The sequence below is a fragment of the Dromaius novaehollandiae genome, chromosome Z (assembly GCF_036370855.1).
Source record: "Dromaius novaehollandiae isolate bDroNov1 chromosome Z, bDroNov1.hap1, whole genome shotgun sequence".
Taxonomy (NCBI): Eukaryota; Metazoa; Chordata; class Aves; order Casuariiformes; family Dromaiidae; genus Dromaius; species Dromaius novaehollandiae.
In genome coordinates this window covers 15,585,921-15,613,273 of record NC_088132.1, presented here as the reverse complement: position 1 = coordinate 15,613,273, position 27,353 = coordinate 15,585,921, and the positions used below count along the sequence as shown (strand labels likewise).

The 27,353-nt window shown below is 35.3% G+C and overlaps 1 protein-coding gene across 1 annotated transcript in view; it reads right to left on the bottom strand.

Annotated features, from left to right (window-relative positions):
* SHOC1 (shortage in chiasmata 1) overlaps positions 1–27,353 on the bottom strand; it is a 49,728-nt gene that overhangs the window by 10,502 nt on the left and 11,873 nt on the right. Inside the window, exons 6-20 of the mRNA XM_064501927.1 lie at positions 25,801–25,903; positions 24,628–24,775; positions 23,264–23,371; positions 19,787–19,910; positions 18,854–18,948; positions 17,612–17,854; positions 16,183–16,638; positions 12,691–12,816; positions 10,523–10,699; positions 8,212–8,319; positions 6,239–6,426; positions 3,480–3,552; positions 2,026–2,095; positions 1,382–1,566; positions 742–847 (exon numbers count right to left, since the gene is read on the bottom strand). Coding sequence (XP_064357997.1) covers positions 742–847; positions 1,382–1,566; positions 2,026–2,095; positions 3,480–3,552; positions 6,239–6,426; positions 8,212–8,319; positions 10,523–10,699; positions 12,691–12,816; positions 16,183–16,638; positions 17,612–17,854; positions 18,854–18,948; positions 19,787–19,910; positions 23,264–23,371; positions 24,628–24,775; positions 25,801–25,903 — 2,310 coding nt within the window. The remainder of the gene's footprint in view (positions 1–741; positions 848–1,381; positions 1,567–2,025; positions 2,096–3,479; positions 3,553–6,238; positions 6,427–8,211; positions 8,320–10,522; positions 10,700–12,690; positions 12,817–16,182; positions 16,639–17,611; positions 17,855–18,853; positions 18,949–19,786; positions 19,911–23,263; positions 23,372–24,627; positions 24,776–25,800; positions 25,904–27,353) is intronic.

The window sequence follows — 27,353 nt, the reverse complement described above, 5'->3', positions numbered from 1 at the left end:
ATATGGGCAAGTGTATTCAGCAACCTGGTAAAATCAACCATCTATGTCTCTGATACCAGGTTTGAAAGACTAAACTGCTACATCCTCTATTTCTTCTTCTTTTTTTTCCTTTCATGATAAGAGGTACTTTTAATAGGTGTTTACTGTTGAGAAATGCAAGAAAACTATGGCAAAGGAAATAATGCATGTGTGACAATTTTTGAACATTAAATTGTTTGTGCAAGTTGAAGGGTTATTCAAGATTAAGTTAATATTAAATCTGAATTTCACATATAAAGTAGTTCTTTTTTTTGACTTATCTTTTCCTGAAATCTATGTAGGATCAGAAAATGAGACTGTTTTAGTTTGCACTTTTTTAGCAGTGCACTGATCGTTAAAATTAAAAAAAAACATACAAAGCAAACTGACAATACAAACTCTTCCAAGCATAAAGAAGCATTCAAGCAAATATGTTTTGGTCCAAATTATTATTTTCAGGGAAAGGTAGATAATTTTAAAAGTCGTTTTGATTAAAAGTGCCAGCTTATCATTAAAATTAATGAATTGGCCAATTCTGCTCTGGTTGACATTTGTGCGAACCTACAGAATGAAGCTATCAACTACAGTATAAAAATTATCTTGTTGTCTCTTGCAACGTTAATATTATAATTGCAGTAATGTGTAGATTATAGCCAGATAGATGATGCATGTCCTGGAAAATGGAAAATAAACAGTAAAATTAAAGAAGTCATTTTCACTCACTCCGATTCCAAAAGCTGAAGGATATCTGGCATGTTCACAAGTCCTTCAGATGTCAGAAATACATAGGGAATCTGCACCTCCAGAAGAAAGGAACCACAGTGATTGCCTAAAACATTTTGTATACATAAGGTAATAGTTTCATAAGTAGAAAATTTAAAAAATATTTTAAAAGATGTATCAATTTTGCTATGGATATATCCTTTAAAAATGTAGCTTCTTACTCAGTCCTAAGAAAATGCTTCCATTTTATGCTTTCTATGAATAAGATATTTCTGAATGCTTTTCAGATTAAGCTGTAACTTTTATTCCTTCAGATCTGCAGCAACATTCCCTTATAGTGAGGAAGGGTGGATACAGCTTGCATCAACTGTAAATAACCTAAAAGTCCTTTGTAAGAGATCACCAACCTTTACTACTACATCCCAGCCAAAACAAAGCTTGCCTCATAAGAAAAATACCTTCCTATCTTGCTGTACAGTCCAAGAGATAAACCAGTTCTGTTTGCTTAGCTTGAGCCTTCAGAATTTGTTAACCATTCTCTTCCACAGGCACATGAACTATTTTAGCGAATACAAAATGCTTTGCTTTCAGATGCCAGGCCAACTGCTTATGTATTATTACAATTCTGGAGAGCACTTACCCATTAGTATTGTTTCAGGGAGGGTGGTTTTAAAAGTCATGTAAGTAATATTCAGATTTTTGCACAGACTTTTCCAGCAAGAGTTCTCGGAATAATCATATTCCATCACTAATGAGAAGTGTGTCCAAGGGAAGTCTGCTCCAATATGCTGATTATGTACAATAACACAGGAATATCTACTGAGGCTTAAAAAAAAATTAAGAAAATTATGTTCATGTATAACTACTGCCAGAACAAAATCAACATATTTTTACTTTGAAGAAGCCTATTTACAAAAGGTATCCTTCCTGAATTTAAAAACTGTGATTTCCTTTTTTACTTTCCCTTCCCACTCCAAATATCTACCTAAAATGTTCATATTTTCCTGCAATTTTATAATCTGGCATTATCACAACACTATAGCCTTTTTTCCTCACTGAGGAGTCTTTCTAAAACACTTAGGGCTGATAGCAGTGGAAGTTCCTGTCAGCCCTACACCTAAACATGTTATTTGTGTTTGGCCATACTTTTCACCTTTCAGAATGGAGTTGCAGCTCCATATGCTGACATTTTTACTCTAGACTGGACGCTCCCACGGAAATGAATGGAAGTTTCACTAAAGTTAGCTTCAGGCTATGTCCTCAAAAATCAGGAATTTAACTTACTTGCTTATGATGTCTTTAAAGCCTAAAAAGGCTCCTTTTTTCTCAGTACTCAAATCCACAGCTTTTAAACCTGCATAAAAAGAATTAAAGCCTTAATCAGATAAATGAGCTTCTGCTGGCATAAGTGAATGCACAGCAATACGCAATAAATGTGGAACAACACAGAATATTTAAGTTCTATGAATTACATTGTGTGTCTTGAGAAAGTCCTACATAATTTTAGTTTGTATTGCACTGGCAAGTATAATGATTTGGAGACTTCCATTTTAGAGCCCAAGGAAGAAGTAAGGCTAAACTAGTTTGTACTCAAGTAATACTTCTGAATAACTTTAAATAAGAAATTGAAGGCACTGCTTGTATAATTCAAATTACAAAAATATAACTGGAAGATGTGGCTAATAAGGGATATTTGAGTACCACAAATGCCTCTCTTCAAAAGCTTAGTTAGTTGAATTCATCTGTATTTGTAACCAAGTCTTAAAATGTTAAAACAAACCAAGTAATTTTCACTAAATACTATTATAATTAGTGAAAGCACTGCAAACATGCCTCTTCCTTTCAAAGCATTCTAAAAGACAGCATGTCTATCTTTTAAGAGCACAGGCAATTTAAGCTTATTTTGAAAGGAAAAGAACAATACAACATACAACATTGCTGATAAGGCTCAATCAAGCAGGACCTATAAAAATGGATTAAAAAAATATCTATGAAGGAAAGAGTCAGTAGGCTTCCCTAGGCATAAATACAGGCTCAAATAACAATCTTACTGAAACATGTTTGTTTTGCCAGCTGAATCTCTAATGTTGAAAAAGCTCGTACAAAAATTACTCACAGGTAAAATGATCAACTGATCTAAATGTTGGTTGGCTTAGTGGGTCCAGGAAACAGGAAACTTTTTTGAGTGGTATAGCTTATGCTTACACATTCAGCAAATTAATAAACAAGGTCAGCAATAGATGGCTAAGGGGAATCATGACAGGCACCTACTGCTCAGTTAGGGTTTTATGTTAGAAAGCTTAGTTAAGACTTCTGAATTTGCCTTGGACTGCTGTTAGGAAGGAAGATAAGGAAGAAAAATTATGACCACTGCTCAGCCAAAAAAAAAGGGACAACCCACTGAGAGAACCGACACAATTATAATTAGGCAATGAACTGCCCACACCTCCTGTGTGTTCTGTTAAATAAATCTTTGACTTGACAGATGAGCTATCATTGCTCTTGCAAGAGAAGACATCATACCAGAACTCTTAATCAGTGGAAACTAAAATGACAAGAAAGAAAAAAGGGAAAATGGAAGAGTCAGGAGGCAGAAAACAGCTAGGAAAGTATATAGAAAGGTGCCTGAGGAAGAGAAAAAGCAGTGACACATGTGAAAAACACATAAGCAGGAATGTGAAACAGAATGAAAACCACTTTCCTCCTCTTTCAAAAATGCATGTAAAAACATCATTTACCTTCCACTGTAGATAAACTGTGAATGAGGGCAGCTTTTTCTCTATCACAGTCCATTCTTGTTATGATTAGTATCTGAAAGAAGGCAAGTAAAAGAAACTGTAGTACTGTAAAAATTGTACTTTCAGTCTGCATACATCTTTCTTCCTCCTTTGCACAGAAAATACAAGACTGACTAAATGGAGAACAAAAACGTAAACTTCAGAATTTTCCAGAAGAATAAGTTTATGTGCATAATTTTACAAGAGTTGGAGAAATGACACTACAAAAGACATCAGTAGCAGAATTCAAGAACAAAGCTGTTCTGGAAGAAATCTTAAACCTGAACATTTAATTCAAAGTAAAGCACTATTTACAGATATTTTCTAAAGACATTATACCACATTATTACTGTCACACTAGAGAGGTTACTGTTGCAGTAGAGTGATTATGGGAAAGGATGAGATTTTCAGACCAATCTGATACCTTTAAGGAAACAAAACTTAAATCGAAGACATCAGAAATTTAGCCTGCAAGATGGTGATGAACTGGAGGGAGGTACTAGATGTACTGCTGAGCTAATTGGCGAGATTTTCCAGATGGTAAATGGAATGCACTGAATTGCACTGAGTGCACTACTAAAGATAATATATCTCTGTGACTCATTTAATACTGCTTAAGATGAAAACTGAGAAGAATTACAATCTACCAAATTGCAGATATTTTTTAAAAGAATGGCTTTGGAGAAAGGGTTTATCTTGTGCAACGATTCAAATGACACAAGCTGAATTTGTGTTATATTATCACACTGTGTAAAGGAGCATATGTACACACACACAGGACTTACATCATAACTTCTTTTTCAGATAGGATGATATTTGAACCATTTATGCCATTTTATAGGCCCTTTTCATGGTATATGCCATGGATTAGATGTTTAAGAAGGCACATGGCATTTCTAACTCTAAGACTTATAACCACAAGAAATTACTTATGTAAATGTTAACACTATGCTAGACCTTGTCATAGAAGAACTCTTGGGTATCAGTCTGTGTGACAAGCTTAAAGTAGGTATCTATTTCCATATGTAGGTACATGGAACACACACCTGGCAAGCCATTTGCTCCTTTCAAAGCAGAAGATTTTAAAATGCTGACCTGCTCTTTCACGTACCATCCAACATTGTACTTATTACGTACTGTTGTGAGCCAGATCGTATTTTAGTGATATTCTCTTTCACATAATCATAAATACAAATGATAATGAAGTAAAAAATAAAGCCCAGAAGCTTATTTCAAATATGTTTATACTATTCTGTTAGCAAATTTTGGTTGCAAGGCAACTTCCCATGATAATCCTGCATCAATGCAAATTTTGGCTAATAAAAGTATAACCAGATTATCATATTTCACATCACATTAACCGATGCTGATGTGATGTGATAGAAGAGGAAACAGCTTATGTAATGCAACTTCTACTTCTCATTAAAATGGGAATATTCCTTCTGTCTATTCTGGGTCATTGAATTCTGCCTCCGAAAGTGCATAGTAAAATTGTGAATAAAATTACACATACTCTTAGATTGCGTAAGCACACATGTATGACCTTGTTTAAGTCATACAAGCAAGTCAAAACTGAGGAGAGTCATATGCTTTCAAAAATCAGATCTGGTGGAGTTCAGTAGCAAAAGAAAATTATCACTGGACTGAGATGGAGATGGCAAAGTTGTCCTATGCCCCCTAGTACAGCGTAAACCCTAGTATCACAAAACAAAATGTGTTACTCTCTTAAGAAAATAATGCTAAAGGCAGCTTAGAGGGGGTACTGAGAAGCTGACACCAAAAACAATCAAAAACATTTTGTTTTGGTTGCTTCATTTTCATTTTAACTTCTGAAAGGGTGTACAGTAAGCTCTTCTATTTTTCTTCTCAAGAAAATTGTATCAAAATGTGTCCAGAGCTCTTAGTGCAACTCTTTTAAGAGAAACTAAAGAAGAAGAAAGCTCCAAAAAGGGAAGCATGGAAAGGAATTATAAAATATGAAAGTGAAATTTTTGTCTGAGTGTTTAGCAGCATAAATTCTACTGCAAACAGTTAACATGTTTAAGAAAATATGTATTTCCCCTGTTTTCATTATGTGATAAATATTCTATTAAAAAAATGATAAGCTGCCATGGTAAATGATGTTTTGTACTGCATTGTATCATCTAAAATATTCACATATCCAGAAAAAAAATGCATCTCTGGGTAACTTGAATTTCCTTGATAACTCTATCTTCAATACTGTAACTATCTTTTATGGGTATTCGCCTTTCATATAATGGCAGGAAATTGGCCTGATACTGAGGTCAAGCACAGGTGTCTTAGATGACAACATGCATATGTTCCCCTGTGTGTGTGCAAAAGTACACAGTCCTGACTTGTCTCTGGATTTCTTTGCACCAGAAGACTGAGGCCTTCAAATGGGAAGTTATAATTTTCAAAAAGTGATGTGGTACAGTATACTTAATGAACAAAAAACACCTGCAATAATATGAAACCCTTGCAATGCTAAAACCTTAGAACTCTTGCGGCAAGGGAGATCCAGTGAAACATAACTCTGCGTTGCTCCTACTAGAGGTCCTAAACTTTGTTACCTAAATTTAACAGATAGTGTGAATTAGAGAGCTAATTATAAGACTGCCTTCCATAAACCATCCCTTGCTGAAAGAAATTAGTTTGATAATTATTGTTACAGTTTGGCAGAGTTTTGTTTGCTTAGAAAATGTGTTTACATTGTTAACCTTAACACTGCATTCCTCTCTATTACTTTGCATGCAATTTAGCATTTGACACCGAAGCTCTGTTATTTTGGGATTTGTTTCATGCTTGTTCTGGCTGCTGTACTGTACAATCTTCAGCTGCCTCCAAATTTTATCCAAACAGGATTCTAAGATGTTTTTATAGATATCCTTCGCCTTGCACAAATATCCTGTTAATAAAGAAACACAAAAAAGTAATCGTAGTGACAAAAGATATTTGCCAAAGTTTGTATCTAATCTACCTTTCAAGCTAAAATTTACATGAAGGTAATTCACACAGAAAAGCTGAAAATTTAATGACTAACAAATATGGAAGAACGTTATCACTGATCAGGTACATAAGTGGCCTTTAGAAAACTGCTATATCTCCTGCAATATCTGCTGTATGATTCCTCCCAGAATCACAGAACTTCACATTCTAGAGCTGCAGATACCAGAATTGTGCTCTTATACTTAAGTAGTCTATACGGCTTATGCTAAATTACAACTTTATTTATATTCACCACTCTCCAAAACTTAACTTCACAGTGGCTTTCATCAGTCTCCTCATATTATCACAACTATTTCTCAACAGACAGATATCTCTGAATGATGTGTTTTGTGTGTAAACAGAGAACAATGCCTGGGATATTTGAAAACATATAAACAAAATACATATCTAAAATACACATGTGCTCAATGTTAGCATAACATCACAACGTAAGAGGACTAAAGGGTATTTCACTGTTTGTTTACTCAGTATCTGGCTCAATTTTAAAAATTTTTCTCAGATCATTTTTAGTTGTGCAAAGTTTCCTGTGGCAGGTGTTGCTGGGATCTGGATGGACAGGTGCTGTGTAATCATGAAATAGCATGTAGGAGTGCTTTGGATAAAACATGATTGCTAACCGAGGAGAAGGAACTGCTCCTTTGTCTCCCTATCATCCTGCTAGTTTGTTAATCTCAGAGAAAAATTCTGCTGAGAACCCTACTTTCATATTCATTTTATATTTTTCTTCCCACTCTTTTATTGCTAGAAATATTTAAGTGAATACAAAATCTTCTCACCCACCCAGTTCAGTTTACCACAGGTATTTTCCAATTTATATCAGCTTTAAAGAAACATCCTCCTTCACGGGATAATTCGAAGAGACTAATGCTAGGTGTTCTGAACTACGATCTAGTGTGCCTTATCTCCTTCCATAAATACAGAGTGAGTCTAACTTTCCCAGGGCATTCCTACAAGCTGACTTTATACTCTTACGAAATCTATTCTGATACATTAGTGTGAAAATTCACAATACATAGCTATGCAAATTTGACAAGCATAGTGTTCTGATTTCAGGCATAAAATTAGGTGCTAAAAATTGTCATATCCCAAATCTGATTAACATAATAGCAGAAAGCTCAAAAAAGCTTCTGTTTGAGCTCAATGATAAGAATTAACCTCTAACTTCAAAACCCCCATCCCTGAGATAGGTTAAATAATATTTCATATTTTGCTTAAAATGCTCTCAGTGCTAAGTACTTCATCTCCAAGTAGTCTATGAATATTTTTAAACAGAAATTGTTCTACCCATTCAGTGGGTGGACTGTAAAAATAACAAGCACCTGTCATTTCTGTGTGATTCTCAGTTTCCAGACAGAGATTCCAACATAAATTTGTCTTTCTGAGACACAGTGAGAAAACACATTATGTATGTGGATGAAGTTCCCATGAATGTTTCTTAGGCAGATCCAAGTAAAAACATAAACAGTGAAGTGAGCACACCCACTACCAACATGCAATCTGCAGTGAATTCATGTCTAAGATGGAACAGAAAAAGGTAAGCAAAGGTGTCTGGAAAACATATCGAAGCTATGTTGGAAGTTTACTGACAACAAATAATCACAGCTTACAAACATGAAGGAATGACTGCAGAATACACACCAAGCATTGCGATTCTGGGTAGTATTTTTAAATTTTGAAAACAAACCTAATGCTGTGTCCAAGCCACATGTTAAAAGAAGGTCTCGAACGGTCACCAACAGATGCACCAGAGCAGCATGTCTGAACAGCATAGTCTCTTTCTCATCTACTTTACCTTTACAAATAGAAGATACAGGTGTGGTCTGTATAAAATTTCAAAAATTATGCTGTACATATGTAAGCATCTGAAAAGGTCTTAATATTTCAGAATTTTAGCTAAACAGAATTAAGCAGATATAAGCTTGGAAGGCTGGATGTGATGCTGGTGGCAAGTGACTATGAAATGGCAGAACCTTTCCCTTGTCATCTGACCCAGAGCAAGTAAAACACACTGTGGTGTTTTTGAAAGGTGTGTGGAGACAGACAGTGTTTGCTGGAGGAGTGGATAACAGTTCCCATAGGTCTGCCAGTAAATCCCCATTGACACATGGATTTCACTAAGGGAAACTTCAAATATGCATGGAAATGGGTAAATTACCTGTGCTGTAGGCCCTCCATATAAGCCCAGCTGTTCATCTTACTATTTCCTCACCCAACAAGACAAATCACTAAAATTTTCAATGACACCATAACTCCATCTAACCAGTTTTCCAAACATTTCAGAACTCTTCCCAAGAAACCAAAATGACTTATTTGCTTATTTATTTGCTAACCAATAAGCAATTTTAAAACAATGGTAACCTCATATTGAACTTTTCACAGAACCTTTTCATTAAAATTTAAACCATAAATTTTAAACCTACATTCTTTACAGGAAGTAGTCTGGATCCATCTAGTTTTCACATATAGCATTCCTATTGTCCTCCAATGATCCAAGTCTTAACTCATGATATCACCTTTCCCACACTTAATTAATATTTCTCAATGGGAATCTTAATCATCTTTGAAAAAGTCCATGGAATAAATCAAACAATTTATGGGATACAGGGTATTCTGCATCCATTCTGAATAAACCTGCAAGGACCTTAGTAAACAGTGAGGAATTACTAGCCTGAAGAAGGAAGGCATTTTGTGGAACTGCAACCATGAAGTGTACCATTCATTATCTGAATAAAGGAAAGATGTGAATGGTTCAGACGAAGTGGATTTAAGAAAAGAAAGTAGATTTCAGGATACTAAAAAAATATTTGGGAAGATAAATGACTACAGCTGATTAAGGAATTACTCAGAGATGTACTACTACACAGTTAATTTGAAATGTTAGCTAACTCTGAACAAACCCTTTTGTGTACTGTGATTAAGATGGCTTTTAGTTCAAAAAGACGAAGCACCTAGGAAGGAAAAATCGAATTTTTAAGTACAAATTTGGAAGAACTACTGAGAAACAAAGACCTTGGTACTATGTTGTACCAAAACAAAGGAAGTGATTGTTCCTCAGTATCAGTGATGGTGCTAAAGCTGAAGGACTCTGTCCAGTTCTTGTCATCGCTCACCATAAATATTTAAAAACTGAGTATAGAATACAGAATATTTAGAATGAAAACAACAAGACAGTAAGAAAACATGTTTTACGAAGAAAGACTGGAGAACTTGGTGATATTTAGTGTAAAAGGAAAGACTAACAGAAGAATAATAGTCTTCTAATACATCATAACCAGGCTGTGAACTATTGTTTTCTATGTTCATTGGGGAAGTAAGGAAAAAAACCCAGCACACTTCGAAGTAAAGAGGAATTAGATTGGATACAACACAAGTATTTAAAAACAGGGAAGTCTGTGGACTCTTCTATACATTTATACAAATACTCATTAGGAATGGACTGGATATGTTAGCGTCTTCCTCATCTCTATGTTTCTATGAATATTCCAGAAAGCAAATTCTTCTTTTCTTCTATAACGTCTGCACAGACCAGATAGGAGAAAAATGAAGTTGGAAAGAAACTAAATAGATGATATTCTCTTCTTTTCTAACCCAGGCTTAGCATTTTTCATTTATTTTCCCTGTAATCATGCAGATATGACAAAAAATAGCTATTAAACAGGAATATATAACAAAAACACATGCAGAGCTTTTTATTTTAAATTCTAGCATGAAAAAATATTAAATATTGCTTGATGTATTAGCAACATTTCTTAAGCATATCTAAAACTTCCTTAGAAATTCAATTAGAACTTCTTTTGCAATACTTATGTTAATAAATGTAATACTAAGGGAACAAATTATTTTGGAAGTAAAAGAGCTAATCAATTACTGTATCCCCATATGACAAACTGCTGAAAGTTTATCATTAATTTATCAAACACCTTGAACCACGTGTCACCAGGTAAATCCACATTAATCTTGCAGAAGAAAAACATCCAGATTTTCTACAAACATACCTTCTTTAAAGTGATCACTTATCACTTTCTCCTGCTGTTTTAAGAAAAACCTTGTGTGGTCAAATTCAATGTTGATAAAGCTCCAATTTACAGCTGCACGTACGCCCAGATGTGTCAAATCTTTTAGAACAGGTGCAGCAGTAGCTTCCAAGAGACAGTATGCTTGGCATTGGCTTTCTGGATAACACAATAAAGAAAACATTGCAATAGAGTCTGGATTCACATACTATTATTGGACAAAAACAAAATACTGGACAAAAAAGGCCCACCAAGCTGCAAGAGGCACCATCTTCTTTGTGAAAACTGTAACTTAAATGCTCACTGGGAGCCTCTGTGTCATAGAAATAAGCTGCTCCTCAAAACGCACAGCTGTGTTATTCTATCCATTTCATAAAGTGACTAAATGCCATCTTTAAATATTACGGTTTTCTACCCTTGAAACTCCCACTCATACTGCACTATTAGTTTTTTTACAACTTTCTTCTATTTTGTAGTCTAATCTTGCTCTTAGTCCATTTGATATCCATTTGTCACTATCATTTTGACTTCAACAGCCATTCTCCTTCACTGATATTTAAATTCTGATGTCTTTTGTTTAGCAAGGCTAAGCCAGCCAAGCTCTTAGTCTCATCATTCATTCATGCTAGCAGTCCTTAATAGCTTCTGAGTGGGTATTTCGTAATTCCTTCTAAATTACAACTGAATTTCTTGCTATTAGAATCCATGACAGCAATGTGACAGAGCTGTTTAATGCTGAACGAGTAGAAAGGAATGTTCTTTTTCTCAGGGAAATAGGTGAAACTCCTCAGTACCAACTTTTTAATGTACTCACCATTATAACTTAGTTCATCATATCAACAAGATCAGAACTCTGTGATTCTTCACTTTCAAGGATTTGCTATTTTTTTGAAAAATATATCCAACTGACCTATACAGTCATCCAATTTGACTAGTAGCTGACTTCCCTTAGTCATTGCACTATTTCCAAAGGGCAATTAATTAGCTCATATTTTTAAGCATTCTAAAAGAAAGGTGTTTATCATTACATACAGGTTTTCATCCTTTCTGGAATTACGTCAGATGCTATAGTATTTTGGAAGCATTCCTATATTAATGTATCATTTTCTTTTCAAAGCATATTTCCAGTCATGTATCTTTACTGTTCTGTTGGTTAGAAAAATGCCTGTGTGAATCTTTTTAACCTCTCTTTTGTCTATAGCTTGTTTTTAAGAAAGTTTTCTTTCCTTCATGTGCAAGGCTATGATGAATCCTTCATTTCAAGGACTGTTATGTGACATTCAAGCCCATTAAATACTATCTTTGCAAAATGTTAGTTTTTGTTTTGACTGCTGAAAAGCTTTAAATTTTTTTCAGTTACATTAAAGGAGCCTTGTTTCCAAAATGATAGAAACAACCATTAAAAAATAAGTTTGTACAGACATTATGTGATACTTCATAAACCCATTTCACAATTGGAAATGGATGAAAATACTGCTAACGTCTTTTACTGGCTCTGTGAAGGGGACTCCCTTCAAGCAAATGTGTAACGTGAATGCATTTCCATGCAAAAACAATCTATACTAGGCCTAAAGCTTTCATGTACTGGATGTGCTTACATTAGGACTGCAAAATACCATGGCTAAACACCTTGTAGGTGCTTCTCCACCATTTCTACTGCCCAGCAATGCAAAACTTACTATTCTGAGTGCATATTTCTTGATATAATGCCTTGAAAAGTACAACCTCAAGAGTTCATTGGGTAATGTTCAGTCACCTACTGAATAAAGTCATATTGGATTGTTACTGTTTTAAAGACTTTAAAGACATTTCCTACCAAAATCACTGTTATTCTCCTTCCATCTCCAATTCTGTCATTTAGGCTGCCAGAGAAAAAAATGCAGATTAATAATTTGGAGGGACAGATTGGCATGAAAAGACTCCATGTCAGGTGACTTAGTTTGGGCATAACTCAAAGGCAGTACTTTTCAGTCTGCATATGATCTGTAACAAAATAAATATCCATCTATTTCGAAGCTTTTCAGTCATAAGCCACAGACACTAAGCCTAATAATTTCCACATTTGTTTTGTGCGAGTGGACATGATTTAATATCAAATTCTATTATACTGCAATGCTATCTAAGATACAAGTTTTGGATATGCTGTATACCTGATGCTTGAATATTGACTGTGATGCTGCTTTCATTTTCCTGCTCTGTTTTTTCTGTTGTTACAGTCTCGCAAACAGAACTATCCTCTTTGTGAACACGCAAATGCTCTTCTTCAAGCTGCAGTACTGAATCATTAAATCACAGGTGAACATTTATATACAAGTATCACAAAACCAGCTCAATTAATAAGAAAACTGTTTCACATGTCACTGCATGCAAATAACTTTTCAAATGAAGTAGTTTCAATGGCACACATTACAATTTTTTTCATGAACTTCTTTACTGTCCTCATGTGCCTGTACACTCTGGAAAGAGCACCATGATTCAGAGAGTAGATGATGTTTCCCAAGAGGTCAGGTGCTGTCAGCCTCCTCTTTCTTAGACCAAACGTACAGAGCTGGGAAAAGGAGCTGTGAAGGAGCTGTTACTATGGCTCTACAGTATAGCTCTATAGTGAAGCTCATAGGACTTTATAGAGAGAGAAAACATGCATGAGAGCAAGCAAGCTGCTTCTAACTATAATGAGCTCAATCAAACTAAGAAAAATGTATCAGTGGCATGGGTAGAAAATGTTAAATACCATGCGCAACCCAGAAAGAACATAGAAGCTGCAAATGGCAGAAAAAAGAAGGAAATTGCACACTGAAAAGAATCTGTTCTCACTTCTTACAGCTATCTTTTGCAACTCCCTAGTATCTCAACAGCTTGTTCCCTTCTTCCTTATAAATACGTGTTCCTCAGCTACAGCTTCTTCCCACAAAGGTGCCTTTGGTAGCTCTACCTCTTTATTTCTGAGAGGGGTTGTGGCTGCATAGGTGGCTCTGAAACATTACTGACTATTTTTAGCTACGAACTACAGTTTCCTCAGTAAACAAACTGATAGAAGAAAAACATAAACCCAACATTTTTTTAGATTAAGATAAAACACCTCCTTGATTTTGAAAAGCTATACAGTGTTCAAAATTGGGTCAATAAATTATTTTTACTAAATTCCTCCCTTTTATTTTCTAAACTAAATATTATACAGAATGATATCTTTTAAAAAAAAGCTAAAAAAACAGCCCTAGAAGCAGTTTTGTCATTTCTTTTCTTCAATTAATTTTAGAAACACCCTTAATAAGAAATATTAATTCTTTCAAAGAATATAAAACAATTTACATGATTTCTACATTACTGTGCTAAGAGTGATACATTTGAATGGGTTCTCTATATACCAGACATCACTGATCTGCAAAAATTGGGTCTACCTTTAAACATGTATCTTTTTATACTACATTTAACTTGTGTAAACCTCCACAGGCCTATTTGCCTTTTATTTCTAAATGTAACATAGTTTGCCTTTTAACACATTCGTAGTTTTCTTTTTAGGAGATGCAGTTCTGCTCAGAGTTCACTAGATGGTAACATAAGACTTTAGTTCAGATATCTTGATCTTTGAAAAGTAGGATTGTTACTTTCTGAAGCCATGAAAGTTTTTTCATGTCTGCAAGCATCAGTAACAGACAAATTTTACCCACAAATGATTTGTTACATAAGATTACATAAGCACAGAGTTAAACAGATAACCTAATTATTGCTGAAAATTTTTATGTAACAAATTCTTTTTATGCTGGGGCATATATCTTAAACAGATAAAAGTTATTGTCAAAAATTCTGTTATATAAGGTCTAAGCCATGCCAAATTTTCACTTTAATACAACTTTACCATGGAAAGTGAATCTAGAAATATGACATTGTCTCCCACTATTTTCTGTTATTTACATATTTTATCTTTACATTTTTATTATATTTTCTGTTATACTTAATATACTTATATATATATACATATATATACACACACATAGATATATCTAATATACTTAATATACTTCTGTCATACTTGTGTATACCTGTGTATACTTCTGTATAAATATAATATTATGACTGGAAGAAGAGACAGAGTGCAGCCTCAGCAAGTTTGCAGATGATACAAAACTGAGAGGAGTGGCTGATACACCAGAGGGTTAGGTTGCCATTCAGAGGGACCTCGACAGGCTGGGGAGATGGACAGGGAGGAACCTCAGGAAGTTCAATGAAGGAAAGTGCAAAGTACTTCACCTAGGGAGGAGTAACCCCATGCACCACTACAGGCTGGAGGCTGACCTGCTGGAAAGCAGCTCTGCGAAGGACCTGGAGGTGCTGGTGGACAACAAGCTGACCATGAACCAGCAACGTGTCCTTTAGGCAAAGGAGGCCAAAAGTATCCTGAGCTGCAGGAGGAAGAGCATTGCTAGCAGGTCAAGGAAGGTGATCCTTCCCCTCTGCTCAGCCCCGGTGAGGCTACATCTGGAGTGCAGTGTCCAGTTCTGAGCTACCCAATACAAGAGACATGGAGCTACTTGAACGAATCCAGCGAAGGGCTACTAAGGTGATTAAGAGATCGGAGCATCTCTCATATTAGGAAAGGCTGAGAGAGCTGGGCCTGTTCAGCCTGGAGAAGATAAGACTTATCAATGTGTATAAATATCTGAAGGGAGGATGTAAAGGGGATGGGGCCAGACTCTTTTCAGTGGTGCCCAGCAATACGATGAGGGGCAACAGGCCCAAAACAAAACACAGGAAGGTCCATCTGAACATGAGGAAAAACTCTACTGTGAGGGTGACAGAGCACTGGAACAGGTTGCCCAGAGAGGCTGTGGAATCTCCATCCTTGGAAATATTCAAAAGCCACGTGGACACAATCCTGGGCAACGTGCTCCAGGTGACCCTGCCTGAGCAGGGGGGTTGACTAGATGATCTCCAGAGGTCCCTTCCAACTTCAACCATTCTGTGATTCTGTGAATATACCTTTTTATTTTAACAACTATTCTTCTATTAAGAAGAATATTCTTCTTAAAAATGTTCTACTTCTTTTTCCTCACTCTTATTTTCCATTCCTGCAATGCTCAACCTGAGAAGCCTGGGCTTACTTCATAAGCATTGCTATCAACAATACCAGGCCTGCAAACAACATTCTGTTTTCTGTAACGCCTGTTCTGCCCCATTGTTTGATGGGGTTTTCACCACAATAAAAGGCTAAAACAGTTCTTTCTGGAGAAGAAATGTAACCTTTGCTCACTCTCTAGGTTTTGCTGGTTCTACAACACTAAGAGTAAAAAGCAACTGATAACTACTGTTTTTCCATGAAAATCAGGAGATCTGATTCATAACATGTGAACAGATCTAGAGTAACAAAGTACCACTTAGAGTTGCTTTTCAGAACAGCACTAAACTCATATGCATATTTTATTAAAACAGACAAGCAAACTAACTAAAACATTTAAAGGAAAAAACCTAAAGGTATGATCCTTAGATGAAAATTTGGCCACACAAAAGACAATAAAAATTTTACCATCGCCTTCAAATAACTTTTACTTCTGTGATTCTCCTAGTATGTACTAGTATCTATTTTAATTGGTGTGAGAGAACAGAATTAAAACTGTAATTATGCCATAATAAATCGATTCACATACCCTTTTCAGAGCTACCTATGTCATTTTTCATCTCTCTTTGGGTGAACGTATGTTTAGATCTCAGTTTAATAAAGCTGCTCAGAAGATCAGAATCATCATCATCCCATGCTGGAGCTACGGCAACTGATGATGGCTTTTGGCTCCTGGGAGAATTGTCTTGTTTGAAAAATACATCTTTACAGACAACTGATTCAAGTGATTTGGGGATTTTCTTTTCTTGGTTTAAGAAATAAATAGGTTCTTCTACATTACTCATTTGTATACTTTCTCCAGTAAACTCTTCTACGGTTGTATCTGCACTGTGTATTTTGACAGGAGAGGCAGCATTCACATCCATGGAAAAGTGCTGCCTTTTAGTCTCAGGTGACATGTAAAGATTAGTTATTTTGTCCAACTGATGTTTTTCTGCAGAAAGCAATTCCTGGTTTGCTATGGAATTCTTCTCCTCAAGCCACCCTAAAAGATAAAATTTGGTTTCTACATTGCAACATGGATTCATTTCCTTCTTGGCTGGAGTACACTATTTTGGATTAATTACAGAGAAAATACATTTTTATTTCTTCTTTCTGCCTTCCCAGACTATTACAATCTACTTTTAGAACATTTGTGCTGATTGTTCCCAAGTCAAAATCTACAATGCTGAGAAAACAGAAGGTCACACTACTGGTTTGAAAAATTTGCACCATTATACATTGATGTTATCTTCCTAAGAATGGAGAACAAAGGGGTTTGATTAGGAAGAAGGCGAAATGCTTAACAGCAGCATTCTTACAGGAAAAAAAAAGAAAAAAGGCATGCAATTACTGCCTTTTAAAGATGTGCTTTACTAGAACTGTAAGCTTTCGTGTTGCTGCTGCATATCCATGTTCTCTATGTATACATGCATCTAAACACTTTGCAATATGTAAATAGCAGTTAAGTGGCAATGTTCTTCCATGAGAGCAGCACCTATTTGTAGCACAGTATGCTACAATTCTGAAATTGCAGTCTGTCAGTCTTTGGTGTTCTACAGACATGATTCACACATTGCAGCCAGGCTGCAGTTATTCTAATAAAATTTAAACAACCGTTTAGTATTTTCTGTTGAAGCTTGATAATAAGTATGAATTGTGGCCCATGAGAAATTCTGAAGTGGTTCAAATCTTTTAAACCATAACCAGAACAAAAAATTTCTGAATAACATCATAAAATAAAGAATCTTCACTGTAGCCTTTTCATAGTTCTTTTAATTTGCTCTAAGTTTCCAAAAGTGGATCTTAACATAGTAGTGTTTCTACTTTATATCGCTATACACATTTCATTCTTGAGAATAAGAAATCTTCATGCCTACCTTGTAGGAAGTATGTGACTGTCACTGTGCAATTTTCTGTTAAAGTACTATCCTTGCCTTTCTATCAGTAAGACTTTTTGAAAAAAAAAACATACTTACATTCCAGCTGATACGATGTAAACACAGAGAATGTTTCTACTTCTGTAGGAAAAAAACTATTTGTACTACTAGAATCTAAACTTAATTGCTCTAAAGTCTCTAAGGAGACCGGACTTAATCCTAAATGAAGCCACCAGTCCACTTCCAGTGAGCTAAGCATTGGTGTTTCTATGTCAACAGATAGTAGTTCTTTCAGTTCTGCAAGCGAATGATGCTGACAGGTAAGTTTAACAGTCTGACACTCTGAAGAAAGAGAAATTAATAAATAATATTAATATTTGAGAAACATGAAAACAGAATGTCATTTTGAAAATGAAAGCCCCCAAGTACTCATGACCTACCACATATATCCCTTGGTTACACTTTCATTAGCAACTTGGTGTCCATTAATGGACTTAAGTCCAAAGCAGCTAGCATTATTTGAGCAAGTGTGCTTTTTTCTTATTGTGTGTGTTTGTGTTAAAATTTTTCAGCTCTACTAATGTATAGCTGCATTTCTCAGGTTACAAATGGGTTTACCTGTCAAAATTATAACGACTTTATATAATCCTTACCTGGAAAAAACTGAAATTGAATAGTAATGAGACTACTATACCTTTTACACATTACAATACATTTATACATTTTCAACCATAAACAAATTTACAAATGAACTGGATGATGTAGCAGGTCATTTACTCAATCCTGAGACTTATAAAACAAAGGGAAATAACATGAAATAAAATAAAGTGTTGCTGTCAGAAACCATCCATGGCTTATTTTGTTTTTATATAGTTTGCTTCTTAACAGGCAGTCTGGTGTTGTCAACATATAACTTGTTTTCCAATAACAGTACTTTTCTATAGAAGCTGTTTGAAAAAATATTTAAGGATAAATAGCTAACAGAAAAAAGTTAACTTCAACAGATCTTATTACTGAATTTCAATTACCATACTCAATAAAAAAAAAGCTGGTAGTAGTGAACTGGTTATTTTCATAATGAAGTAAATCCCTTACATCATTCAAATTATCTCCATGGAACAATATGTGACAGACTAACTTCTTTGTTGTCGTATACATAATTTAATACCTACACTAAAAAAAAAAAAATCAGGTAATCCAAACTTTGGTGGGTTACACCAGTTGGATAAACTTCAAGAGCTGAAGAGAAGATATGCTCAATAATATATCATTATCTTTTTCACTATATCACCTGCATGTTTGTGGAAGTCTTCAACATCAATTAGAAAATCTATACCTTACCTTTAAGCAAAAGAGATTTCACACCATCCTGGTACTTCTCCGATTGCCATACCAAACATTCTAAGTATTCTCTGGAGGGCTCTGTAATAAAAATACTAAGAAGAACATAAAAACAAGACTTGGAGGAATGACTTTTAACAGTATTATCCGTTGAATTTCAAAACCAACTGATTTATACAAAATTACTTGGTAAAATGTCTGCTTTCTCCCCAGACTTCTCATTTATTCATTCACTCATTCATCCATCCATTCATGAAAAGTTTTCTTGTGCACATATAGGGTCACTTCATGCAAGACTACTGTGAGCAGAAAGGGGTAAGAGGAATCAGAAAGGTTGTACATGTATCTCATGAATTAAAAGAGTACTGAAAAATAATTCTCTGTAAATTGTGGTTCCCTCTCCCAAAAGATATTTAAATCGTTCCTGCCTCTGGCAACAGAACAAAGGCTAGTCTCACAAACAAGATGACAAAGAAAAGGTGAAGCAATCCTGCTTCTACACCAGTGAGAAAAGACTTAAATTTCATTGCTGTTTGCATTTCTCTAGAACTTGGACAATACATTTGCACTGTATCTCTTCTGGAGAGTTTGTAGGTGATGCTGCTCCACAAATACTTATTGTTGCCTACTCCAAAAGTGAAACTGGATTTTCAGGCTATTAAGCCTCCTAGGAGGAAGAGAATTCTACAGCAGAAGGCTGTATTTCTTTTTCAAGTTCCCTGAAAGAAGGTCACAGATATGGATTGTGCCCTCTGTGAGCAAAATACAGACGGTGCAACTTTTCTTTAAAACACTTCCCTTTTTTTAAGGCAAAACTCAAAGTAAATAGAACTGTCTAAAAGAATATGACCACCAACTAATAGAATAAAGTTATTTTTACACTAATTTAAGACTACTTTATGATAGCATTTATCCCTACAAAGTTTTCATTACCTGTTACCAGAAAGAGGTTCCTCTTGGAGTCCTGTACCCAGAAAACTCAACTGAGATCTTTGTTGTATGCAAGAAGGACTTAAAGGTACTTCCATTTCCTCTTTCAGATACGCAGCATATTTAGCTAGAAATTGCATAAAATCCACCAAAACCAAAAAAAGTTACTATTTTATGAATTTTATTACACTAGTGAAGCTTTGTATTAACATGTAAAATAAATGCATAGGACAATTTGTTATTAAAGCAGTAAAAATCAGAGAGTGACATACTTCACATTTTAATTTCCAGACAGTTATGGGGAAACTAACGTATAGGTCATATTTCTTCACTCACTCTGTAATGTGATTCTGTCTATGTACACTCCCCACATAAGGTAATGATTATGATTAAATCACCAAATATTATAAGGATAAGGTTTTGATATTAAGTATTGATCACTGATGGCCTTCGTAGGTAGTCCCCACATAAATGAAACTACTCTGATGAGAGAGATCTCGAGCAGTTTTGCAGTGGCCTGTAACATTACAAATACAGATGAATGAACCCAGGAATTCCAGAAATAGAAACCTCAGGAGTTTAAGGACACAATTACTCTGTTGAATAGAATTAATATTCATTGGAATTTCAGGGAAGAAATTAATTCTAATATCTTATTTTTAAAACAGTACACATACAAGTCTGTGATGTTAGAAAATCCCATGCAAGTCATTTTTCACATGCCATTCTTGCTAAATATATTAAAGCAGACATTTTAATATTTTTTTAAATTAAAATCTAGGACACAACTGTATTTTTGTTGATTTTTGACATTGTTTCTTAAAAACCGGTGGTTTATGTGATTGCCCTGGTATTCATCTCTCTGACATTCTTCTAATTTTTCTAGTCAAATTGGACCAGAAAGTAGAGATCAGAAAAAAATCCCAGGTCTTATATGTTCTGTGAGAACCAATAGCCAGAAAAATCAGAAGTAAATCAGCGCCCTCATGAAGAAAAAAGAATTGTAACAAATTCCATATCCATTCCAACAGGCAGCAAGCAGCTGCAATCACCACATACACATTTTTTGGCCAACAGGCACATAGCTGGCTCTGAATCAGCCATCTGCCCAGCTGCATACAGCTGCTACTTGTGCAAAAAGGTTAGAAGATAGAGGAGGAAGGATACAGGACAGTGGTAGAAAGCTCTAGTATGTACAGTACGCATTGAAAAAAATAAGAAAAAGTGTTTGTACAAGAAAGAAACAGTCTTCCAACCAATACATTTTCTCTCCCATTTACTTAGAAATGCGAGACTTAGCAGTGGTTGAATTTCACAGACTGTTTCTTGTGGCGAGAAACTATATGAACACTTTTCTCCCAAAAGGACAAGGAATCGTTCTTAGAACAGCAAAAATTCCTCACATATTTAAAAAGAACAATTATTTCTCTTTGAGCAATAATGTTTGTATTCTTCTCTGTTTTGCCTTTGAGACTGAAGCATTTCGACCAGTAACATCAGGTAAGCTCTGCCTACAAACAAGGAGTCTATACCCCATTCCACTTCTAAGAAGATAAATGACTGAGTGACTTTTCTTGTCCCTCAACTCCTTTATCAATTGAGAATCCACATAGCTAGCAGGATAGGAAGGCAAACAAATGTGTATCAAAAATGCCATTATTTTATGACTGGTTCTCCTCTGAGTACTTGGCCATATATTTCACTCGTGGTATCTCATAAATAGCAAAATCAAATGTAGGAAAAGACCGCAAGGTATCTCTGCTAAAATTTAACACCTGATACAGCTAAAAACAGTGTCTTACCAATGCATATGCAGGTTTGCAGGTCTCCATCCTAAAGATCTGAGTACTTTCGAAGAAAAGAGACACAGAAGCTACCTATGACCTGCTGAATGAGTCTTGCCTGATTCAATGGTACAGCTGAGCCAGCAAACTGGTAACACAGATTAATGTAGTCAGATTCATTTGAAAACAATTTGAGACAGGACAGTCTGACTACTAACCTACTCCTGAAGGACAGAAACTATCCTAAATGAGCTCAAAGACAACTTGTAACTACTACATACAGCAGGAGGGTCTCAAACTGCTCAGATCTACCACTACACTTGAGCTCCCCTTTTTTATAATAAATTTTAGAAGTCAAAAGCAGACAGCTGGCTCACTGGGTTCAGACTGAAGTTAATCACGCTAGGCAATAATTTCCAGATGGTTCCTATGTATAACTTTGTATGGTGGGTTTGCCTTGAGCCTTTGTATCTGACAATTTGAGCTGATATGACTGCTCCCACCAAAAGCCCATTTTCACTACAATATAGTATCAGAAGCACTATGCTATCAGCTTTAAGAGGAAAGCTAGTCTAGTTAAAACCACACACAAACCAAGGTAAAGAGGCATCGTGGTCTGGAGGGAAAACATAGTATCTCAAGGATTCTAGTAACTGTTGGATGAAAGACCACCAAGTGAACATGGACTGGAGGCTAACACTGTAACACTGCTACCGTGCATAGGCCAATGCACTGATATGCTTCTCCTGAGATCAGTCAGTCTTTGTAGAAATTTTTCTGCTTGGAATTAAAGCTGAAAAATATCAGTGGATCATTTTGCTCTCTCTTTTAGCCAGCCAATATTTAAGCTGGGAAAACAGTAGGGATGGGAAGAATATCTGTTATTTTGAGAGATTATTTCTGGAATCTGAAAATATTTGAACTGAGGTTGGATAGTAAGCCTGAACAGACAAGCACCAAAACTGTCTGTCATTAGTTTGTATTGTAAGCTACCATCATGCTTGACTGATGTTTTTTCAAGCTATTCAAGGTGTATACATAGAACTTCCTAAGACCAACATATTGAAAGGCAGGGTTCAACTCATACAAAGCAAAACTGAACACTTCCAGTTTACTTCTGTGGAAAACAGCTCTGTGACTATCTGATTTTATTTCTTGATCACAAAGCTATACTGGACCATTCATAAAACAAAACTTCTGCTCAGGAGTTTTCTAACTCTAGAAAGTATTGACTCAGCAGCGAAATCTTAAGTACTTCTCCCTGAACTGTCCTCCACTACTCCTTTTCACAGTGCTTACATAGGACCTTAATAAACTTTAAACTGTGCTCTTTCACTCCACAATTTGAATCAATTTGCCTTAACTTTCCTCTGCCCTCTCTGGGTAGAGAAGCTGTTAGACAAAAAAAAAAAAAAAAAAGCTTGTAAAGTTATTCAAGCGCAAAAGATATAGACAGTACTTGCAGCTAGAAGCAACATAAAGCAAGTGAAAAGTTGTGCTTCACTTGTAAAACTCTTGAAAGGAGTATGGCACTTCTACCTCCTTATGGTACAACTACAAAATAGTAGATTTCACAGAGCAAATGTTCTGATCTTAAGTACACGTGGCACATATAAACCCAAGAACAGGACAGGCGAACAATTACTTGAAGAATTTATTTTAAATAATACCATTGGATTTATCTAGGTCTTCCTACCTGACTCACAGAAATCCAACGCACTTCTGCTATTACTGGAACAAATCTCTTCCAGTTTCGGACAATATTTGGCAATTTCTGATTCATTTGTAATTTCTGCATTGAGAGCTGAAAACCAAATTTAAAAGATGTCACAAATTAGCCATTTATTCATTTTTCCTACCAAAGCAACTTTTTCAGGATTTTTTTTTACTGGGTCTCCATTTTACTGGATGTCCATAACTCCTCACTATGAAGAACTGCAGGTATGTTTAGTAACCCTGCAATAGGCTACCGCAGGGGACTAGAGCAGTTCACAGTCTCCCCTTGACAGTGCTGGAAAACAAACGCAATATAATATAGTCTTGCTAAAATAAGTATTTTGGGTCACTATCTGAACCACTCAAAGTATGTACGACTACAGTGATGTGATTTCTGGAACAAGCAGGTGGTCTCAAAGTATTTCACTAGCAGTTTGTCTATGCATTTTTTTTTTTTTTTTTGCTACTAAAAAGGCCAAAAACAAAACAAAAAAGAATAGGTTGAAGTCTCTATACAAAATCCGCAAACCTCTGCAGTAGAGGTAGAATCATTTGGCTTAGTTAGTACTGAAACACGGTATGTAAGTACTAAATGTATCAGACAAATGCGCATGCAACTGCCTTAGTCAGATATGCAGATGCTTTTTAAAGTTTTGTCTTATCTTTAATATGTGACTGGATTACCCAAAACTGCTGCCCTAACAGTAGCAGAATTCAACATGTATCTACCATATTTAAAAGCATGAATCTTACTTCTTTGAGCAACACTGCCTGCTTCCCATCCACCAAAGAAGTCTTTACTCACTTGTTTGCTGAAACTAAGCTGTTTTTTCCATCAAAATTAAAATCTCAGATAATGTCTTTTTCTCTTAACTATACAAGATATATGCCATAGATATAAGTTCAATAGCCAATAACTGTCATTAAGGATACACCTCTTATCTGTACTGTAAAAGCATTTAGTAACTTCTCCTAAAGTCCTTTAAAGAAATGACTACTGTAATTTAGAATGTTCTGATTATTCATGGAAACATTTAACCTTTTTTTTCCTAGAAACCTGCTTTGGCTTTTGCCATTAAAATGTCATTAGAAGCCATATGCAAGCAATTGCCATTACATGCAATTTATATGGCATGACTATACTGCATATAATCCTCTTGGGTATATCTCTGGAAGTAAATTTAATTGCAGATAAGAAAACATAACACTAAATTATTGTCTTCATGGAGGACTGGACATTGGGAATTATGGCTCATGTAACATTTGACTTCAAGATTACAACATAACCCTGGACTGGACTGTGTAGTAAAATCAGGTCAAGCATATAAGTAAACCAGCTCTCACTTTCTTTGATCAACTCTTCACATGTAGCTTCATCACCCATAGTTTCTGGAGCTAATTTTAACAACTCTTTCAGTTCCAAGTATGATGGAATCTTGATTTCTGATCTGCTTGTCCTGTAGACTTCTAACTCATTAGGCAACATTAAATACTGAAAAATAGTAACCACAACACAATGGGAAAGTAAATTCTAGATTTCTCTTGATGCTACTGTAGAGATTCAGCTTTTTTAAAATCTTGAAATAGTTTAACTCGAAACTGATTTAGGTGCTTTTAACAATGATGTCATATGATGTGCACACAGTATAAACAAAGCTTAGTTCAAGACAAAGAAAAAAATAGAATAGAATAAAATAATGTTACAATATTTCAAAATGAGCCAGTAGAGTAAGAAGACTGGATCTGAACTTACCGTTCCCATCAAGCAAAATCCTCATTTATTTCACTGAAAGTTTGGTATATAACTGGATCATGTTATCAGCACTGTTACTGGCACCAAAATGTATTTCCCCAGTGGTGTGAGACTATGACTGTGATAGCTTTCTGGTTATGCTGAATAAAAACTCATCATAAATACTCTGAGGGTAGTTCTGATGCTCAGAATCCTTCTCAGTATTTTCTGAGCCCCACTATTCCTCCATAGCGCTGACAGGGAAAGTCCTGGTATATGTTTTGGGACTTGGGAGGCTAGTTTGGTCACTTTTTAAATATAAATATATATATATATTTATATATGTGTGTGTGTCTGTGTCTGTGTCTGTGTTTTTGCTCCATTTTTCAAAATTCTACCTAAAAATGTACATTGAGTCACATTATGTTTCTACACAGTGGCCAAACTAGCCTCCCAAGTCCTAAAACATGTACCAGGATTTTCCCTTTCCCTTGCACACATCATGTCTTTTTATTCTGGTTTATTTCTACTCTTAGTGTAATGGTACTTACACAAAAATGCCAGTAAGATCCCAGCAGAAACAGCTGACTGAAGTGGGGATTCATAACACAGGCATCCAGTAATTAAAAATATACGTATAATAATAGTTGCTTTTTATCTGAGAAATAGGAACGCTTCAAATATTTGTCAAGTATGAAAAGAATTCAGTAAAATGACTTGCAGATGAAAAAACACTTGTGCATAACAATCAATAATGTAACTGGAAAGAAACAGCTTTGTAATACCTCTTCATCTTTTAAAGATATTGGACTGAAGTTCTCTTTAATTCCCTGTAATTCTTTCTTACTCTCTTGCATCTCCATTTCATTTTGGAATGTCAAATATTTCCTTTAAAAGATCATAAAACAAAGTAAGTGACTACTCTTTATTATTTCATATGTAGGATTAAAAGTCTTAACAGTAACCTTGATAACTATATTTACAGGAAGTTTTTCTTTAAACCCATTGCTTCCTAGGAAAACAATTCCAAGACATGCTGCAACAAGCTGTGTAACTAAATGAAATAATCTTCACAGAAAATTGTACAAGCATAGCAATTTAATATTGAGACTTGTCTTTAAAGAATGCAAAAGAGTATTAAACTTGTTCACTGGCCCAACATTTAAGGCCCCTGGCATGTCGAAACTGTTTCTACAAATGCTTCAGACATTATTTTCTTCTAGAAACAAATTTTTTCTAGTATATAAAAAGTTTCTTTTATCGCTAACATTCATATCATTCAACATTTGAACTTTCTGTTTCCAGAAATCATTCAGCATCAAACCAGGCAGAATATGCTCACTATTTATTAAAATAACAAATAACCACTAGTTAAACTGATAGAACTTTTAAAATGCTGACAAGTAAAACTTTGGAATCAGGCTATTTCTAGCCCTGAAAAACTAGGCTACAAGCAGCAGGATAGGTCTGAAGATTTTTTCGAGACCACTGGAAAGCCTCTTATTGGGCTTGCTTCCGGTGGCCACTACAAGCACTGAAACTATGAAAAGAATCACTTTTAACTGGGAGAGATTCCTCGTAAGTTCCTGGAACCACTATTTTACTGAAGGAATATTTTAGATTGAAGAGTATAAATTGTTCAAGGTCTAGCCATGGGATTCTCATCCAATTTTATTTTCAGCAGAAGTTTGTCTGATTAAAGGATGCATCTCTCTGTGAGTTCCACTAGGAGATTTGAACTCCCATCTCAGAAAGGCTGTCAGCCTTGCCAGTAAGAAGTGGATTAGTAGAAGGTCAGAACAATTTTTGTAGAGGATCACACTAGCGTTTTTTCTCCTGTAATTAGCAATTCTGCAAATTACTGTAGAATTTGGATCATAACATTTTTGCAGGAGTACTCTACCATGTGCATGTAGTCTTATGCCTGGCATGCATTGCAAGATCAGGACTCATGAAAAAAAGTCATTTTCCCCCCACCATTTCTACTACTGTATAGGTACATAGTTAAATTCTGCTTTGCCTTGCTTGAGAGACATGCAATCCTATCAAGCGCAAAGGAAGTTATATGAGTCATTCAGGCATAGAGTAAATCAGCACAAAATTTAGTCAGAATTTGTTAAAAAATATATACACAGATGAATATACTCACAAAATATTAGCCATGTTCTGAATATAATTGATATGTTTTACTGTATCAGTTTGTTCAAATGACATAAAGGACACATTTCAATTAAGTTCAATCAACTTAACAATAACAATTAAAATTTGAATCTGAAGAACTACGACTCAGCAGGATGCATGGATCTACTGAAGGAGGACAGGCAGGAGAGGAAGAAGG